This window comes from Acanthamoeba castellanii, assembly GCF_000313135.1.
Source record: "Acanthamoeba castellanii str. Neff unplaced genomic scaffold scf7180000084777, whole genome shotgun sequence".
Taxonomy (NCBI): Eukaryota; Discosea; order Longamoebia; family Acanthamoebidae; genus Acanthamoeba; species Acanthamoeba castellanii.
Window position 1 is genome coordinate 180,931 of NW_004457712.1, and position 18,692 is coordinate 199,622.

At 58.7% G+C, this 18,692-nt stretch overlaps 3 protein-coding genes across 3 annotated transcripts; 2 read left to right on the top strand and 1 right to left on the bottom strand.

Moving 5' to 3' along the window:
• Positions 1 to 72: 72 nt before the first annotated feature.
• ACA1_288380 (WD domain, G-beta repeat-containing protein) lies at positions 73 to 6,614 on the top strand (the record flags this gene model as incomplete). The annotated part of the gene is made up of 25 exons (XM_004367815.1): positions 73 to 434; positions 547 to 700; positions 777 to 896; positions 980 to 1,049; positions 1,173 to 1,450; positions 1,538 to 1,664; positions 1,760 to 1,848; positions 1,935 to 2,098; positions 2,199 to 2,400; positions 2,450 to 2,955; positions 3,041 to 3,179; positions 3,248 to 3,389; positions 3,478 to 3,621; positions 3,711 to 3,825; positions 3,928 to 4,007; positions 4,075 to 4,240; positions 4,320 to 4,529; positions 4,628 to 4,743; positions 4,831 to 5,019; positions 5,108 to 5,233; positions 5,334 to 5,585; positions 5,661 to 5,769; positions 5,849 to 5,980; positions 6,064 to 6,185; positions 6,256 to 6,614. 25 exons carry the CDS (start codon positions 73 to 75, stop codon positions 6,612 to 6,614), a joined length of 4,473 nt encoding a protein of 1,490 aa, XP_004367872.1.
• A 64-nt stretch (positions 6,615 to 6,678) lies between these two features.
• Positions 6,679 to 12,937, bottom strand: ACA1_288390 (TBC domain containing protein; the record flags this gene model as incomplete). Its single annotated transcript, XM_004367816.1, has 22 exons — positions 6,679 to 7,303; positions 7,409 to 7,553; positions 7,640 to 7,744; positions 7,813 to 8,176; positions 8,263 to 8,430; positions 8,533 to 8,660; positions 8,777 to 8,909; positions 9,002 to 9,124; positions 9,219 to 9,340; positions 9,415 to 9,538; positions 9,624 to 9,705; positions 9,815 to 9,957; positions 10,059 to 10,127; positions 10,213 to 10,344; positions 10,450 to 10,565; positions 10,654 to 11,116; positions 11,224 to 11,436; positions 11,491 to 11,699; positions 11,792 to 12,040; positions 12,131 to 12,227; positions 12,317 to 12,690; positions 12,775 to 12,937. 22 exons carry the CDS (start codon positions 12,935 to 12,937, stop codon positions 6,679 to 6,681), a joined length of 4,347 nt encoding a protein of 1,448 aa, XP_004367873.1.
• Positions 12,938 to 13,937: 1,000 nt separating this feature from the next.
• On the top strand, positions 13,938 to 18,050 carry ACA1_288400 (Dual specificity protein kinase shkB, putative; the record flags this gene model as incomplete). Its single annotated transcript, XM_004367817.1, has 18 exons — positions 13,938 to 14,107; positions 14,223 to 14,333; positions 14,402 to 14,525; positions 14,599 to 14,803; positions 14,887 to 15,066; positions 15,137 to 15,458; positions 15,535 to 15,613; positions 15,711 to 15,826; positions 15,917 to 16,109; positions 16,191 to 16,272; positions 16,380 to 16,494; positions 16,545 to 16,615; positions 16,710 to 16,960; positions 17,059 to 17,161; positions 17,240 to 17,328; positions 17,413 to 17,514; positions 17,596 to 17,727; positions 17,823 to 18,050. The coding sequence occupies 18 exons, from the start codon at positions 13,938 to 13,940 to the stop codon at positions 18,048 to 18,050; spliced, it is 2,673 nt and encodes an 890-aa protein (XP_004367874.1).
• Between the last annotated feature and the right edge of the window lie 642 nt (positions 18,051 to 18,692).

The following is an 18,692-nucleotide window of genomic DNA, read 5'->3' on the forward strand; positions in this document are numbered from 1 at the left end:
TCAGGAGATTGTTTTTTTTTTCATATCAGAAGGCCAGTCATACATCTACACGTACGGCGCGGCAGCAAGCAGATGGAGGGAGAGGATGACCAGTTTCAGGTTTCATCATCGGACGGGGATGGGGAGGAGGAAGTGATGGATGTCGAGGCGGATGAAAATGAAGATGAAGATGAAGATCAGGATGAGGACGTGATCGTTGTTGGTGGCGAAGAGGGCGATGAGGAGGGAGACGAAGAGGGTGGCGAAGAGGAAGGTGATGAAGATATAGACGAGGATGAAGATGAGGATGAAGATGATGTTGACCTTGGATTTCTTCCGGGCGTCTCCACGGTAGACACCGAGGCACCGGTCCTGCGAGAGGTCATGATGAAGATCTCGAATCTAGTGGAGGAAGAGATCACTGGCAAGGAGGAGATCGCTGCCACGCTCAACTCGTACCGCTCACCCCAAAATCTCATCCCAATCAATTTCTTCTTTAGTTCGCGATTTATGTTTTATATTAATTTAAATTGTGCTCACATCACGTGGTGTTGTGGTTGGATGAAGGTTGGCAGAGATCTTCGAGGAGGAGGACCTCAAGTTCCAGCGAGTCAACACCGAGCCCAACGAGGAGTCGGAGAGCATTCGCTACCAGGCCGTCCCGGTGAGCTTCATCGGCCCGCTCATGGCCATGTTCGACAGCAGTCGCCTGCCCGAGATCGTACGCTCTCTTCCGCACTGCTCGCGCTTACACGCGCTGTGCTCGTGTCTCACGATTCGTGTGCGCCTCGTCCTAGATCATCTATCGGTATCTGTTCGACGAGGACCTCGAGGTGTGCACCGCCGCTACGCGCTGCTTGCTCGCCACGGGTGGGCAGGCCATTCGCTACTGGTCCTTGGACCTCACACCTGAAGAGGTGCGCGCCTATACACCACTCGGTCCATTCACACCACTCGCTCGTTCACACGCACTCACCACCAATTTTTCTTTGCATCTCAGGAAAAAGTTTACCATCGCCTCTGCAACTGGGTCAGGGACGCCGCGCAGCCTCTGCGCACTTACGCCACAGGTGTGTACATATCGTGTCGTGTGTCGTGTGTCGTGTGGTGTCGTGTGGTGTGTCGCGTTTCGTGTGTCGTGTACGGATGCCATCAAACTCACGCTCGTGCCAACGTGGGCCATACCCGTTAAGGCCTGTTTGCGATCTTCATCGACGGCGAGACGGGCGACTTGGCCATCGGGACGGACTTGCCGGCTCTTTTCTTCCGGCGGCTGAAGGAGGGGCTGCGCTGGTCCGCCAAGTCCACCAAAGAGCCGTCCGCGTCGCCATCGTCTGGTCCTGCTGATGCCGACGCCAGCGCCACCGCCGCCGCCGAGGGGAAGTCACTCGACACGGACAGCGCCACGGCGCAGGACGAACCCGCAACCGAAGCGCCACCGGCAAAGGACGAGATCAGTCTCACCGAACTGGTACGTCCATCGCACACACGCACCACCTCGCTTGCCAAGCGGCGGTCGCTAACACGCACACGGCACACGCACGACACGCGCACACAGCGGTATGTGGTTCGGTGTCTCGGCGCGCTGGGCGAGTATCAGGAGATCCTTCCGCCGCTGGTCAAGGAAGACGGCGTTGAGCTCGTACTCGCGCTGCTCGAACTCACCGACACATTCGTGCTCTTTGGTATCAGCACCCGCCGAAAACCTTCAGAGGCCTCGCACTCGCCCGATGTTGATCAGTGTTTGTTTGACATGCGCATGCGTCGCGCGCACCAACAGACTCCCTCACGTTCCTGAATCGGCTCTTCGCCCATAAGAAGTTTGCCCACGATTTCGTCGACAAGGGTGGCCTCCACGCCCTGCTCCAGGTACTCAACTCACGCACACACCGCACGCACCGCGCGGACGCCACGCACGGTCACTGATACACACACACACACACTCGCGTATGCAGGTCCCGCAAGAGCCCTATCTGTGCGGCGGCATTGCACTCTGCTTCTACGGCCTGTCGTGTCTCTCAACGGTCATGGAGCGCATCCTGCTCTTCCCCGAGCCCCTGCCCTCGGTCCTCGTCAAGCGGGTCATGTGGATCCTCAACACGCCCCAGGACACGGCCAGGTACCTTCGCGCGCTTCTCTCGGCGCAGCTGCCAATATGGCGGGAAACTGGCGGTGCGGTGCTGATGTGGCATGACGTGGCGTGTGGGACTGAACGACAGGATCTCGGCGGGCCATTTCCTGAGCATTGCGGTCTCCTACCCGAGGATCCTCGAACTGTTCGACGCCGACTCGATGGCCGGCCTCAAGACGCTCGTCCACATTCTGCGCACGTGCCTTGTGCGCATCCTGCGCGGCGAAGGCAACAGCGACACGGCGGCCGAACCCACGCCCAAGAAGCAGATCATCTCCCTCATCCACGCCGTACTCCCCTCCCTCTCTTCGCTTTCGCTCTTCGTTCTTCGCTTTCCAGGAGACTGACGATTGGCTGGGCCGCGCGGGTGGGGGTGCCGATCATCAGGTGATGCTGTCCCTGAAGCAGTACTTTAGGTCGCACCTGCTGGTGAAGGAGGCCGGGATCAAGGCCCAGTTCAAGTCCCTCGCGGCCCACCTGCAGGCCCAGCACCAGAAGAAGCGACGCGAGAGCGGTCGCGGCGCGCTCACACTCTCGTCTTCCACTCTCGGTCTCCACACACCCAACAAGCACCAACCCTCCTCCTCTTCATCGTCGTCGTCTTCTACTTCGACTTCCACCTCCACCACCACTTCATCGTCCGTGGCCACGTCAGCGTCGGCCACGGTCATGGCGCCCGCCTCGCCGCTGCCGCTCCTGCCGCCCAACAAGGCCCTGGACATGGACGCCAACACGGCGCGGGAGGCCATCGACTACCTGCTCGGGTCGCCCTTCGAGAAGGAGGAGTCGGCCGCCGAGAAGGGCGAAGGTCGCGGAAAGCCCGTCCCTGCCTACTACCTCAGCCGGTTCGTGCCTCCACGCACTCTCTATATCTTCATTGCTCTGTGCTCTAACGCGTGTCGTGTCGTGTCGCACGACCAACACAAACAGATCAAAATGGCCGCACGTGGAGGTGTTTGTGAAGCAGGATGGGTACACGGTGCTATTCGATCTCATTAGTCAGAGCCTCCATTGGCGCTACCCCGAGATCGCGCAGTTCGGCCTCGAAATCATCTACATGACCTGCCTGGTGACGCACCCTCCCCTGTGTGCGTGTGCGTGCGTGTGTACTAGGGATACTAACAATGCTACATGTAGTTGCCGTTCGTGCAAGGGTTGATAGTGAATACTTCGCTGGAATCGAACGAGCGCGGCATTGCGATCATTCTCGACGCGGCCTCTGGCAGTCAGCACCCCACCAAGGATATGCTTTCCTACGAATTCCCCGATGTCATGAAAGGTACACACACACGAACGCACACGCACACACGACACCAAACCTAACGCGTGTCGTGTGTCGTGTGTCGTGTCGTGTGTCGTGTCGTTAGCTGCGCTGGGCATAATCTGGGTCATGGCGGGACTCTCGCGAGACGAGGAGATGCTGAAGCACGTGTGGAAGAGCATCCGCGCGAGCAACGGCATCCGCATCCTCCTCTCGCTCCTCCGCATCCGCGAGCCCGCCTCCCACGCCGGTACTCCCCCCTCCTTCCCCCCATCCATTCCCCTCTTTCCCCGCCGGCCACCGGCTGGCTGACACTGGGCGCCCGTGGGCGTGTCTCAGATGCGATTCGGTCGCTGGCGTGTCGGGCTCTGCTGGGTATCGCGAGGGACCCCACCATTTGCCAGATCCTCTCCAAACTACACATCACCTCGCGCCTCCTGCCCGACCTGATGCGGTACCCACCCCACCACCCGCCACCCACCATCGCCACCGCTGGGTGTCTTGTAGTTGGAAAAGGGGGTGTTTGTGCGCTGATGGAGTGGCCACTCCCCGACAGAGATCCGATCTTGCCGGACAACATCAACGAGCACCAGCAGTTCAAGTACTACGCGCTCGACCTCATCAACAAGATCGCAGGTACATTTTTTGAACAAACATAATAATACTAAAATGATAATGATAATAACGTTAATGATGATTTTAGGGCGAACGGACCGGAAGGACACGAAGAAGGAGCGGGACGCCAATCTCACGATCAACGACGCCATCGACCCGACCTTCTCCAAGCTCGAGCGGACCAAGATCGTCAACAGCACCCCCATCACCTACTCCGACACCGAGCTGCTACAGCTCGTCTACGAACACCTCCAGTACGACCTTCCCCCCTTTTGGCACCTTCTCATCGCCTCCACTCACACCGCACACGCACCACCGCACACGCATGAAAAGGAAACACGGGCTTTCGAAGACGGCGGCGACGCTGGCGAAGGAGGCGAAGCTGCGGCCGATGCCGTCGCAGGCTCCGTCGCAGGAGGGCCGCGAGCCGGGCTGGCGCAACACGCTCGACAAGATGGTGGTCCAGTACTGCGTCGACCAGCACAAGCGCTGCCCGATGCCCATCGCCACCCTCCCGCCCTTCAACCTGCTCCAGCCCCATCGGTACGCACAGGTTTCGGCCGACGGCTGCCCTCGCACGCACCGCTAACCCTCTCGTGTTGTGCCGTGTCGTGTGTGTGTGTGTGTGTGTTGTCGCGCAGGTGCCCAACACCGTCGAACACGCCGTTCCCGCTCGGGCTCAAGGCGCCTCAGAACATCGCCTCGCGGTTGTTCGCACGCGAATTCAATACCACGCCACAGCATGGCGGAATGAAGGGTACCCTTGCCAGTCACACCACACACACAAACTCTGCAGTTCCTTAAACTGAAGAGTGTTGCTGACGCTGTGGGTGGCGCGTACCAGGTGCCCATCTCATGCGCCGGCACGTCTACAGCCGCTTCCGACCCGTGCGCGTCTATCGGGACGAAGAGTCGGTCATCACCTGCACGGCGTTCTACAACAACAACCGCCTGCTGGCCGGCAGTCACGACGGCGATGTCAAGATCTTCGACATCGAGACCACCTCCCTCGTCAGCTCCTGGCAATGCCACGGTACCGCCCGCTGCTTCTCTCCACAATCATGGCTCCGGCGACGATCGTTAATCACTGTTCGTGTGCGGTGTGTGCGGTGTGTGCGCAGATTACAGTGTGATGTCGCTGGTGCCTTCGGACAACCGGCGGCACCTGCTGACCTTCTCGCACTACGACAACGGCTGCATGTGGGACACCTCCGACAATCTGTCCAAAGTGCGCGACGAGGAGCCCGGTACCACACACGCTCTTCTTGTCCTCCACTCCCCTCCCCACCCCAATGGTCGAGCGCACATTCCTCACATTCATGCGCGTGGTGGTGGTGGTGAATGTAGTCTACGTGCTGGCGGACTGCAAGACGGGCGTGTTCAACCACGCCTCGACGATCATCGCCGGCAGCGACAATCACCACACGACGATGCTGTTCTCGGTGCAGACCGGCCAGAAGCTGACGTCGCTCACCCACGAGCCGGACAGCTCGTCGGGGCGCCACCACACAACCACCAAGCCCTGCTTCAGTCCCTTTGACGACCTCGTCCTCAGCCACGGCACGTTCACCACCTTTTGCTACATTCCTTACCCTGCACGTCATTTTGGCTGGAGCTTTGCTGGAATTTGAACCAGGCTGGGTGGCTGCTAACTAGAGAGTCCCAATGGTGTAGGCGTGTTGTGGGACCCGCGCTACTCGCGAGCCATCCACAAGTTCGATCGGCTGACCAACTACGGCAGCGGCGTTTTCAATCCGTCGGGCCGCGAGGTGGTCATCAACAGGTACGGCACCGCTCACGCCGCACGCTTGTGTGCGCCGGCTCGCTTACGCTCGCTCGTGCCACACTCGCGTGTGCAACAGTGAGGTGTGGGATCTGCACACGTTCAAGCTGTTGAAGACGGTGCCCGTGCTGGACAAGACCAATGTCGTCTTCAACGGCCTGGGCGACGTCATGTATGGCTTCCCGCGCAAATACGACAACGTCCCCCAAACGTACGTACACGCACCACCCCCGCAGGCATAGATCGCACTAGAGAGACTGAATGAATGTTTGGCTGGCTTGGATGGTGGTGCAGGCGTCCGCACATGCCGCAGCAGAACCTCTTCGTCACGCTGGACGCCTCCGACTATGCGCACATCGCCTCTGTCGATGTCGAGAAGACCATCTACGACCTCGCGCTCGACGTTCCTGATCCCGGTACGCACACGCACGCATGCGCACATACACGGCACACGGCACGACACGCGCTTACCCGCGACCACTACAGACAAGCTGGGGCGGCCGGGAAGTCACGTGATGGCGCCGGACAACTACATTGCGGTGGTGGAGTACGCGCCCAACACGTACTCGGACTCGGTGGTGCGCCTGTATGAAGTGGGGCGCAAGCGGCCAGACGCGTACGACAGCGACGAAATGGACGACCAGATCGAAGACGACGACGCCTTCGGGGAGGACGAGGAAGACGAGGACGCCGATGCCGAAGACATGCTCATGGGCGACGACTTCGATGAAGACGACGATGACGACGGCACCGGCATGATGGGCGGCGACGGACTCGAAGGGTTGCTCAACATGCTGGGTGGCGCGTCCGACTCAGATGAAGACGAGGACTCTGATGAGTACTGACGACCTTCATGAACAACAGAAGAAGAATTGAAAAGAGATTACATTACATGCGCGCATTGTCAGCTCAGTCCTCCACCTGTTCCATCCTCCGAGGGTAGCGGCGTGGTGGTGGCGCTGGGCGCTCTTCGTCATCGTCGCTGCTGCTGCTTTCGCTATCACCGCTGTCTTCGTCTTCGCTTTCGTGTCCCTTCCTGGCGCGCACGCGCTGGGTCACCTGGTCCTTGGCCTTGTCCTTCGCTCGGCTCACCATCCCGCGCAGCCTGCTCCCCACCTTGGCCACCGGCTGGGGCGCATCCGCCGCCGCAGTCGTCATCGTCGCCGGCGTCGTCATCGTTATGGCCGGCAGTCGTCGCCCCGCCGATGGTTGATGAGAGGCCGACGACGTGAAGAGAGAATTGGAAGAAGAGGAAGAGGAAGCAGTGGTGGAGGAGGCGAGCATGGAGGGCGAGTGGAGGTTGACCATGGACTCGGAGAAGCGGATGGCGGGCGCGCGGAACTTGCCGTCGGGCCGCTTGCCCAGCAGGAAGTTCTCCAGACTCTGCGGCTTCAGGCCGTCGTAGAGCTCCTCCGTCTCCGACTCAGAGGCCGACGTCTCGCTTTCGCTTTCGCTCTCCTCCGCGTCGCCTCGGCCTCGGCTTCGCCCCGAAGACTTGCGTCTGCCCGACGCCTCCGCCTTCTTTTTCTTTCGCCTGCTGCCGTGACGTGATTGTGATGAGAAATGTCAGGCGTGTGTGCGTGTGGTGCGTGCGTGTGCGTGTGCGGTGCGTGTGGTGTGCATAGGCGTGTGAAGGTACCTGGATGACTTTTTCTTCTTGCGGCCGAACTTGTTCTTGGACTTGTTGAACGACGACATGAGGGCGTCAAGCACACCGCCGCCTGCCGACAGGTGGGGGCTGTCCTTCAAACTTCGCCTCTTCTGCAGCACCGACATGTTCAAGCCTGGCCCATCGTGTGCACTCGTTAGGTCAGTTGAGCCTCTTCAAGGACCAGCCAAGCCCACACGCAGGCGTTCGGGGAGTGCGCACCGGTGTTGGTGTGGACCAGACGACCTAGGCTGGGCTTCTGATCGGCGCCTGTGTCGAGCGCAGGCCTGCGCAGAGCAATCTCCTTGCTGGACACCAAGTTGGACTCTGTCGCACAACGCACGACACGAGTGAGCCGCGAGTGCGTGCGTGCGATGCGTGCGGGTGTTAGGTACCGGTGGCAGCGCGAGTGAGGGTGGGGATAGGCTGGCGCGGTACGGGCGGCCGACCGCCGGCCCGGCGTGCGCTCTCCGGAGACGGCGATGGCGATGCACCGGTGCCGCCCGCCCGGGGCAGCGGCGGCGTGCTCGACACTGCATCAGCATCGGCCGCGGGCGTCGATGGCAGCGACGATGCGGTGGTGGCGGTCGGTAGCGACGGAGATGCAGCGACGCCCGTGGCAGTGGTGTAGGCGAACATGGCCGGGGTGAGGTGGCTCGCGCTGAGCATCTCCTTGACCAGCCGGCAGCGGTGCTTCTTCCGCAGCGCCGCGATGCGTTCGAGGCTCAGCGCTCCGCCCTCCTCGAGTTCCCGCATCGACTGCACAGTGGCCACCGCGTGAGAACCGAACGTCAAAAGAGAAGAACGAAGAACGAAGACGGAGAGGGATGGAAGAGAAGGAGTACGTGGATGAGGTCGCCGCATTGGATGGAGGCGGCGAGGGAGATGGGGTTGGCGTCGGCGTTGGCGATGATCTCCTTCTCCTTGAGCTTGAGAATGGCGAGGCCCGTCTTGAACAGCATCCCGCTCCCGGGACCCTCGAACAGCAGCAGGTTGAGCATCCACAGAAGCGACTGCGTGCCCCCACGTATGTAGTCAGCACTGCGGCCGCTTCGTGTTCTCGAGACAAGGCAGACAAAGACGGGGGGCGAGCAGTGCGGAAGTGGGGACAATACCTCGAAGGGCAGGAAGCCAACGAAGAGGGCCATGAACCAGGCCGAAGATGAGAGGACCAGCGGCGTCTCCCTCTCCTGCATCTCGGCATAGAGAACCGGCAGACATTCCTTCGCCAACTCGTCGAACACTGCACCACGCCGGGCACGACGGACGATGGTCATTATTGCTTCATGATGGCACTTCCTTGTCTTCCTTGTCTTCTTCTTCTTCTTCTAAAAGAACAACTATCATAGGTCGACGTACCGCGCTGATCGACAACGAGCCCGAAGAGCCCCGGGGTGTAGTACTCGGGGACCAGCACCTCGCATATGTAGGCCAGCACCCAGAAGGCCTCTTCCTCGGACATGAAGCACAGCAGCACCGACGAGATCAGGTTCTGCGCAATGTAAGTGAAACGAGTCATGAATGAGTGTCGAGCTCTCGTCGTTGTACGTTGTGGGGGGTGGGGTGGGGTGGGGTGAGGTGTACCATGCCCTGGGTGTAGCCGATGTGTGGGTTGCGCCACGAGTAGGCCGTGAGCAGACGCGTGAGCTTCGAGATGCCCTCCTCGCTCCTATAGAAGCCGTGCTCCGGGAAACTGCGTTTGACGTCCTGCCGACAAACAACCACCCAAAAGAGCATCATCAGCATCGTCACAACGACGCTGGCGAGCAGCCTGCAGAACGGGAGGCAAGGGGAGACGCACGAGCTTGATCTGGTAAATGTGGCGGCTGGTGTGGGCCTTGAAAGTCGCCAGGATCTGGTGGTATTCGCCCCGCCCCAGTGCTCGCAGCATGCTCACACCCGACAGTTCCTGCCACAGCTCACCTGTGGGCAGTCAAACGCGCGTAAGATGAAGGCACACGGAAGCGCATGGCGCGAAAAAAAGGCAAGACACGCACCGATGAGGTGTTCAATGACGCCGCCGTTGGAGAGGAGCTGGTGGAGCTGCTGTCGGTTCTGGAGCATGCCCTTGCCCCGCCCGTACTCAGTGAAGTATTCATCCCACAGCACCTCTTGTTTCACCTGGGGTAGTGTGTATATACGCGATCAGCATCCAGTCACACTCACCACCGCCAGTGGTAGTAGTAGTGGTGCTGCTGCTGCTTACCTGATCCACGAGGTAGTCATCGCTGAAGTGTCGAGGGTTGCCATACAGCTGTACATCGACCCCGGGGTACATTTTCCTGGGCCTGTGCCGGTGCCGATGCCCAGTCGACAGCAAAAGAAGGTGAGTACAAGTACGCGACCAATCGAATGAAAAGATAAAACAAAAACAAAAAAACTGATGCATGGATATACGTGGGTCGGACGGAGTGGTGGTCGCCCGGAGCGGGAGGCACGGCGTTACGTGCGCCCACGATCCGCTCGGACATCGCGCGGTGGACGCTTTTGGCTCGCTTCGAGGCCGGCTGCGCATCGGTGCTGTGGATGTCAAACACCATCTGACGCAGCAATACATGACCAGCCCCATCATCAGTGAGTCAGGCTGGCGGGAATGCACGCAGCGCGTGGATGCAGTGGCTGGGGCGTCGGTCGGGTGTACCTTGTTGGCGCCCACAAACAACACCAGGTAGGTGCGCTCCTTGTCCGGCGCTGAAACTGGACTGTTACCCTGTTACCCGGGTGCACTACTACGTCAGCAGGGCACAACCGCTCACCGCTCACCGTGGGAGGCATTGACACACGGGTGGGCGTACAAAAGAGAAGAGGCCTCGCTTCCGCGGTGGCGAGGGATTGCGTTTGGCCGACGCTTCCTTCTTGTCGACGAGGGCCTTGCTCTGTTCGTCCTTGAGCTTGCACACGTCGATGTCCCCGAGGAACAGCGAGAACTGGTGACCAGTTGATACAAACGAGAGAAAGCAAGAGTCAAGTCAACAGCTGATACACACTACAGACCATCATGGCTCGGATCGAGAGTGCGAGGAGGAACGTACGACAAAGTTCTGTTGATCGTATTCGCTGTGGAAGCACACAAAACGTTCGGTGATGTACAGTTTGCCCGCGTGGCGTTCGGGCTTGTTGCGCATCCACAGCACCGAGCAATCGGACACTGCGCGCACAACCCGACAGGGTGATTGATTGATTGATTGATTAATGGATTAATACATCAAATTGTGCAGTTCAAAGGGGAACAGTACCGTCAAGCGGGCTCTGATCGCGCGGCAGGCGGAAGAGGCTGCGGAATTGCTTGAGCTGCCGCTTCTCGAGGAGCGAGGAATGGGTGAGGGGTGTCGGGAAGGCCAGCACGTCGGTGCTCATCGGTCGCAAGTAACAGCGCGAGCCCGTGTATCGATCCGCCTCGGGCAGCTCGGCTTCGAACTTGCGGAGCATTTCGGCCTGCCGCTCGCGTCGCTCCCGCCGCCGCTCTTCTTGGCTCTGCTTCTTTTCATCATCATCGTCGCCGTCGCTCTTCAGTCGCTTGGAGTCGCGAGTCATCTTGTGATGGTGGTGCCGCCTCTTCTTCGTCTTGGTGTGCCGCTTACGCGCGTGACGTTCGCCCGTGTGGCGGTCGCTACTGTCAGTCTCTTCCGACGAAGGTGACGATGAGGACGTCTCCAAAGACTTCTCACTCACCGAGTCGCTCTCTTCGCTCTCGCCATCCTGCAACGCGTTAGGCATGTACATGAGCGAACGCGGTTCCGCATCAACGTCACCAACCTTCTTAAAGAGAGATTATGGGAGGGGGGGCAAGGTGTGGAGGCGCGTACATCGAGCTCGGCTTCGGCGTACCACTGCCGCATATCGTCATCGCACACAAAGGCGGGAAAGAATGTAGGCTCGTCGGCTGCGGCCACGATGTGCATGATAATGCGGTTGAGCGTGACTTCCCACAGCTCCTCGAGCACGTTGTAAAGCTCATCGGCCTTCAGCCCCGCAAAGTCGGTGAACACGAACTTCGTGGTTGGTGGTGAAATGGGAATCTGTGTCAGTTGACAAGCAGTGCGGCCATGCACGGCGGCGGCGGGGTAACGCACAGTGCCGTTGTCGGTGCATAGTTCGATGGACTCGTCGAGTGTGGAAGGTGGCGAATGGATGACTGCGGCGCAGGCGTGTCGCGTAATGGAGAGGATCTCGTGCACGGGCAGCAGCAGCTTGCACGACTCGGAGGAGAAGTAGAGCGTATTGGCCGTGATCCACAGGATGCCCGCTCGCTTGACGTCGCGTGCCAGAGCACACGAATCATCTGCAGCAGGTGTGCACAGTTCGAGTAAGCCAAAGCCAAAGCCAAAGCCAAAGCCAGAGAATGATGCGCGGTAGGTGGTGACAATCACGTACAGGCGACGAGGGACTGCTTCTCCTTGTCCCAAGGTCCCTCCAAAGCGGTGACGACCTCCTTGAACTGGCGCTTGAGCCGCCGCAGTTCATTGGACGCCGTGCGCTCCTTGGGCTCCTTCTGAGCACGACCGCGGATGTCCTTCTTGGTCTTCATCGACACGACCTGGTCGGATGTGTAGAGTCGCGATCCCGTCTGGGCTGGTTCGGCCATCGACTGCGTCAGCTGCATGTCCTCTTCCGTGGCCATACCTGCGGTGCAGAACGACATCGGCCGATTCATGGTGGGTACATGTTCTTAGCACGATGCATTGTTACGGCCAAGTGGCAAGGGTGAAAAACCTGAGATCTTGCGCACAATGAACTGATAGACTTCGTTCTCTTCATCGGCGTTGCCCGTCGTGAAGTCGAATTGTGCAAGCGCCGGCACCAGCACGGTCTGTACCGATCCACTTAGCAAATGCATGCTAATCAATCTTGATGAATAAAGAAAAAAGATAAAGATGAATGATAAAGAATGAAACGCACCTGCAGCCAGTTCCAGTGCTCTCGTATGCGGTGCTCTTTGTCGGCGTGAGCGACCACGACCAGGTACTTGGTGGTGTCCTCTTTCGTCGGCTTGGGCAAACTGGTCGTGTTGCGCCGTGGGCTGATCCACCCGCTGAGCGATGCCGTGAGCGAGTGCGGGGGTTGCAGCTGGTGAGAGGTCGCAGAGGCCAAAGCGGGAGAAGTGCCGAGCGCCTTGGTGACGCTGGGGAAGAGATCAATTTTCAGAATGATTCTGTAGGGCTTCGATTGCGTCTCCTGGACCGAGCAATCAATCGGTGCAGATGAGTCCTGCTGGTGCGGGCCATCGGCGTCGGATCGCTCAGCTCGGAAGTGGCTAAAAATCGTGCGATTATCTGCAGATGGAGCTGGTGTGGAGGCAAAGAGGTATGGCTTTCTCTTCGACGAAGACGAAGTGCCGATCGAGGAGGAAGGAGTACGTTCCACTGTACTCCCACTCTGCTTAGCCGCATTTTCCTTGGCCATCTGCCGCTGGGTGAGGAACGGCAGAAATGTTTGCATTGTGAAGAAATCGTTCTGCTCGAGGGTGCTCCATAGTCGTGGATCCTCCTTGCACGGCCGGGCCGTGGGCTCGACCCACATCTCTCTTCTACCTCTTTCTTGTTTAGAGTGCGAGAGCACAAACGAACGCACAGAGCCTCCGGAAATTTCCAATTATAAATAATTCGCTTGCGGGCTCTTGTGCGCTGCATACCCCACTCCCCAGGTTGTGGGCACTAGTTGCCAGCCATCACCCTCAATCCTGCACGTCCCAAACCTTCTTCCCCCTCGCAGCGATCCCGCAAGCTCGGCCCGGCGGCGTCGATGGACCTGCGAGCAAGCCACAAGATGTGGAAGGCAACGGAGGTATTCAGAAAATGTGGATTTGTGTTTTTTTTTGTTTTCTTTTTTTGGCGGATACCCACGAAACGCAAGAGGGGTGTTGTTGTGTATTTGGTTCGGGCCACCACGAAACAGACAAAGGCAAACAGAGAGAGCTTGATCTCTTTCCGTCTGTCTAGCGCGAGACAGAGCGGCTGTTGTTGCGTACGGCGCGTCTGAGTGTAGGGTGCGCGTGGTCCAGTCTTTCAGCGCCTTGGCCCAGCGTTCCAACCACGCCATCTTCAACGCATTCACTTGACGAGGTGCGCCACCTCTTCATCTGCATCTGGCTGTGACTCGCCACAACATCTCGCGAGAAAGAGGCGAAGAGGTTGGCGGAGAAGGAAGGGACAACAAAAGAAGAGGAGAAATAGAGAAAGGAAAAGTAAAGTGAGCCATCTCCTGCACCTACCTGACAACAAGAAAGGACGGAGAGCATCAGCCGGTTGCGCCAACCTCAGAGGTCAAGGTGGCCTGTCAGAGGATCCAAGGAAAGGAAGAACGCCGCTGAACATTCCTTAATTCTTTGTTTTGCTAGGCAATTGTTTGACATCTCTTGCCGATCATGGAGTCCTCACAAGGTCCGTTCCTGCCCCACGAACCTCCTATGCTCATAGATTGGCCAACAATTGGGCAAATTGCGCTACTTCAAAAATCCAATGCCTTTGCCAACCTCGTTCTATCCTCTCCAGTTCTATCCCAGCGCGGGCTGGGCATACCCATGCACTACTTCATCGACTTCAACGATATCGTGCTCAACGACAAGATTCACGAAAGTGAGCTGTCGGTGATCTACGAGGGCGAGTACAACGGCCACGAGGTGGCCGTTAAGATCTTCAACCCGGTCTTCGTCGACCTCCAGTCCTTCAAAGAAGAGTTCCAACTCGTCAGGTACCCACGTGAGCGCTCGTCCCGTGCTCGATATTGAGTGCCTTCCGGAAGCTCTGCAGCGATCGGGCGCGGTTGGTTCCTCTCTATGCTAATTAGTGCACTGTTGTGCTCACAGTTCAATCCGGTCGCCGCACATGGTGTTCTTCTATGGTCTGTGCGTGGAGCCCAAGATATGCGTGGTGATGGAGCTGTGCAAGGGCACCATGGAGGAATACCTCTCCAACAGGTACCACTTGTTGATGTCCGGCGTCTTCGCCGGTGTGGCTTAACACATTCTCAATCCTTGTGCACCAGGGCCAAGATATTCAATTGGGAGATCTTCTTCAAGCTGGGTGAGACGCTACTCGCCTCTCTCAAGATGCTGCATCACCAGAATCTCTCAGTCGTGCACTCGGCCATCCGTCCCCAGAATCTCTTGGTTCGCCTTTGCCGCGCAACGCAGCGCAGCGCAGGGCTGTTAACTGCTCACCGAGTGACGCTGTTCGCAACAGATGACGGGCTATTGGCAGCTGAAGATGGGCGACTTTGGTCGGATGAGGTACAACTCCAAGGGAAAGCGGATCACCACCACCTACGACGAAATAGCCATGGCCTACAGCCCGCCGGAGATTCTCGTCCAAGGCGTCACGAGCGACAAGGGCGATGTCTACTCTGCCGCTATCGTTCTTTGGGAAATAGCAGCGCGCACGCTCACAGGTCCCTAAGCACGCCACCGTGTCGTAATCCCCCCCCCCCACAGTGACTCATCATCCTACAACCCCTCGCGCCTGCATGCGCAGGAAGGCACGTCGATCCGTACGAGGGCATGTTGATACAGGGCACATCGACCTATGAGAAAATGAGCGCTGTCGTCAAGCAGAACCTGCGCCCGAAAAAGCTCGACGACATGCACCCCGACCTGTGTAAGTTGTTGCAGAAGGCCTGGCACGCCGACCCCGAGCAAAGGCCCACTGCCAGAGGTACTTCTTCTTTGCTCGCGAGTACATTGATCGTTGTGCGGGGTGTGTGCTGATCTGTGCGCGGCCGCAGAATTCTTCAACAAGTTCAGACAGTTGGAGGAGGACTACGAAGAGAACCCCGACGCGTGGGAGACGGAGCCGCCACCGCCGCCCTTCGCGAGCCTCCACGGCGGCTCGGGCGCGCACACCCTCGACTTTGACGACGGCGACTCCTTCCCGGCGGACGACAGAGTGGACTCGTTGAGCGCTCTCGGGAGTGGCAACAGCGGCATCAACATGACGCAGGAGGAGATGGAGGCCATTCGACTGCAGGTCGACAGCAAAGTGGCGCAGGAATTGCACAAGCCCGCGATGAGATCCGTGCTTCAGCAGATCCAACTGCGCAGGCGGACGTACGTTGTCGTCGGGACCTTTCGTTGTGGGTTCACTTCTGCATATCAACCGTCTCACGTCTGAGTGAATTGACAGGCTACGCTCTTCGGCGAGCCACGGAGCAGACATCCAGGCGAAGGACGTGCAACTCCATAAGCTTCTGGGCAGAGGGCACGTCAGCCATTCTCGTTGACGTTCCTTTGTTTCACAGCTTTTGGCTAATTCTGTGCATTGGCTGTATTTGTGTGCGTTACCACAGTGCGTTTGGTGAGGTGTGGAAGGGCGTTGTGCACGGCACCGAGGTGGCAGTCAAGAAGCTGCTGATCAAGGATATAAAGAACGAGCGGGGCATTATTCAGGATTTCTTGCGCGAGGTTCAGATGATGACGTATGTCACCCCCACCCCTCCAGTCCATACCCTTTGCTGCTTACGTCAGCAACTCACGCGCGGCACAAACCCGGGCGTACGCGGGCACAGGAAGCTGCGGCACGGTAATATTTGCCAGCTGATGGGCGTGTGCATGGAGAAGGACAACCTCATGCTGGTGATGGAGTACTGCCAGAACGGCGATGTGCACACCCTGCTCAACGGTCAGACTCCGCTCACGTTCTTCCAGCGAATGCAAATCGCACGAGACGTGGCGTTGGCCATGAACTGGCTACACTGCATGGTACGTAGGGCACATGCATGTGGTCCTCCCTTGTGTCCACTGCTGCGGACCCATTTTTTCATCCTTTACCCTCGCCACCAGAACCCGCCGATCCTGCATTTGGACTTGAAGCCTGCCAACTTCCTGCTCGACAAGAACATGACCGTCAAGGTGGCTGATTTCGGTGCGTGCTGCCCTGCTCCATTCCATCGCATGCATTCATGCAGATAGAAGATAATGCTACTATCGCCGGAGGCTGATTGTATGTGGCGCCGTAATTGTGACCTGCAGGTCTGGCCAAGATCCAGGGAGGCAAGGTGGAGGCCGGGTGGGGCACGCAGTTCTACATGTCGCCCGAGGCCCAGAGGGGTGATGCCGTTGTCACCGAGAAGGCCGACGTGTTCAGGTACAACCCTAGATTGCGGTTTTCCTTCTTTCGTGTGTTCAGACGCTAAGACCCGTGTTCCACCCCAAAACAACACAACGCAGCTTTGGCGTGTGTCTGTGGCAGCTCCTCTCGCGTGAGAGTATGTCGGTCGTCCGCAGCTGCCGTTTATTTAGTCATTCTTCGCCTCCGCCTCCTTAACACTAGTCTGTTTCTTTCATGTGCCGCCGCAATAGATCCGTTCAAGTACGAGAGGCGAGGCGACCAGGACGTGTGGGAGCCGCGTGAGCTGAGAGTGCCCGACTGGTGCCCCAGCGACACGCTCAAGAAGCTCATCGAGGAGTGCTGGCATCCCGACCCCGCTATGCGCCCGACCTTCTCCAAGATCCTCGCCCACCACTCCTTCCCGCGCATCCTCCTCGAGGCCGAGATCTACGACAGCAAGGCCCGCGACTTCTGGAGCAAATACTTCCTCGTCGAAACTGCCGTACGCTCTTTCTCTTCCCCCCCCCCCTTCCCACATTCGTGCATTCCTGTACATTCTTGGCCGGCTCGAGCTAACTCTTTGTTTGGCCGGTTGTACAGCCGAAGCCGACGTGGCCAGTGTTTTGGAGTTGTCTGGCGACTTGTTACCGCCTGCAGGTCCACGCCTCGGATGAGGCCATCATCATGTTCCGCTCCGCCCTCGGTACTCTTACAGCCAGTTGCGAGTGCCTCACCGAAGACCCTCGCCTAACCATGCGCCCTTTCTTCTTCGATGCCACAGTGACGAAGGAGGACGTGGTCACTGCGGCCAACCTGCAAAAATTTGTAGACTACTTCGGCCCGTTCGACTGCCCGGCCATGATCTCTCGGGTTTCCTCCCTCTCCTCATGAACGTCGGATTTTTTTGGGGGCTTAATGCGCTGACGCCCCCCCCCCCCGCACATCATCGCACAGTTGTACGACCTGGGAAGCCAGAAGTGGTTCCACGGTGATCTCTCCCAGAAGGAAGCCGAGGGCCTGCTCGCCTCGGCAAGCAACTACAACGGCGCTTGGCTGGTACGCATCTCCCCCCCCCCGCGCGAGTTTCCGTACGGAGGGCGATGCTGACTCGTGCGCGCGTGTGTGTGCGATGCGCAGGTGCGGTACGCGACGCGTCCGGGCGATTTCCGCATCTCGGTGATCCCCTACAACCTGAGGCGACGGATCACCTTCAAGCATTTCGTGGTCGTCAACACAGAGCCCTATCGTGGCGAGTTCGTTTGGCTCCAGGTAGGTGCCTGCGCGGCTTGTGTCGCGTGTCGTGTCGTGTCGTGTCGTGTCGTGTCGTGTCGTGTATGTGCTGCAAACTAATGGTTGTGGTGCAGGCGCCTAAGGGGGCGGACATGAAGTCGGTGGAGGCGGAACGGGATCAGCTGCTCAAGTCGGACAAGCTGAAGCGGTACAAGAGCATCCGCGATCTGATCAAGGATAACCAGAAGAGCCTGGGCATCAAGTACGACCGCTACATCGACGCCCACACCACCACCTTCTCCAAGAACGGCGGCAACAACAACTGGGCGCCGCCTCGCGTGAGCTCCATGCAGGACGTCTAGACCCTCCCCTTCTTCTCTTCTTTTGTCTCCTCTCCTCTTCAACGACCATCCTGACCCCCAGGGGGGTGGAGAACCAGACCTGAAGGTGCAACAATATGGTGTTGTGGTGTGTAATTTACTCCTCGTACATATGGTATCATTACAAGCTTTACGACGACGCACACAACACAACACCGCCCGCACTTCCCACTAACATGACCCCAGCGCAATGATATCATCGAGCTCCAGGTGGGCCGAAAGAAAGCAAGCTAACCGCCAGCGCCCAAAAAGGAAGGGCCGCCCCTTCGACTACAACAATTCAAAACTGCCGACCACCACCAGCACAACACATCAACAATCTCGCCAGAAGAGGTCCCTCTTCATTCGCTCCCCTCCCCCACATACCATCTCGCTCTTTGGGAGACTTGCTAGAAAGACATTCACTGGCCCAAATCAAAGATGAACAACAATCGACCCCCAGTTACGGATATGCCGCCTTTGCACCAGAACCCCTTCTTCGCCGGGCGAGCGCAGCAGCACGGCGCGCCCCAACCAGGGCGGACCGGCCTCGTCGAGAAGGATTTCGTGCGGCCGGCCCCAAGGCCGGTTGGAGCTTCTGCTCCCTCAGCGTCCTCCTCCACGCCAGCCTCAGCCCTAACCACG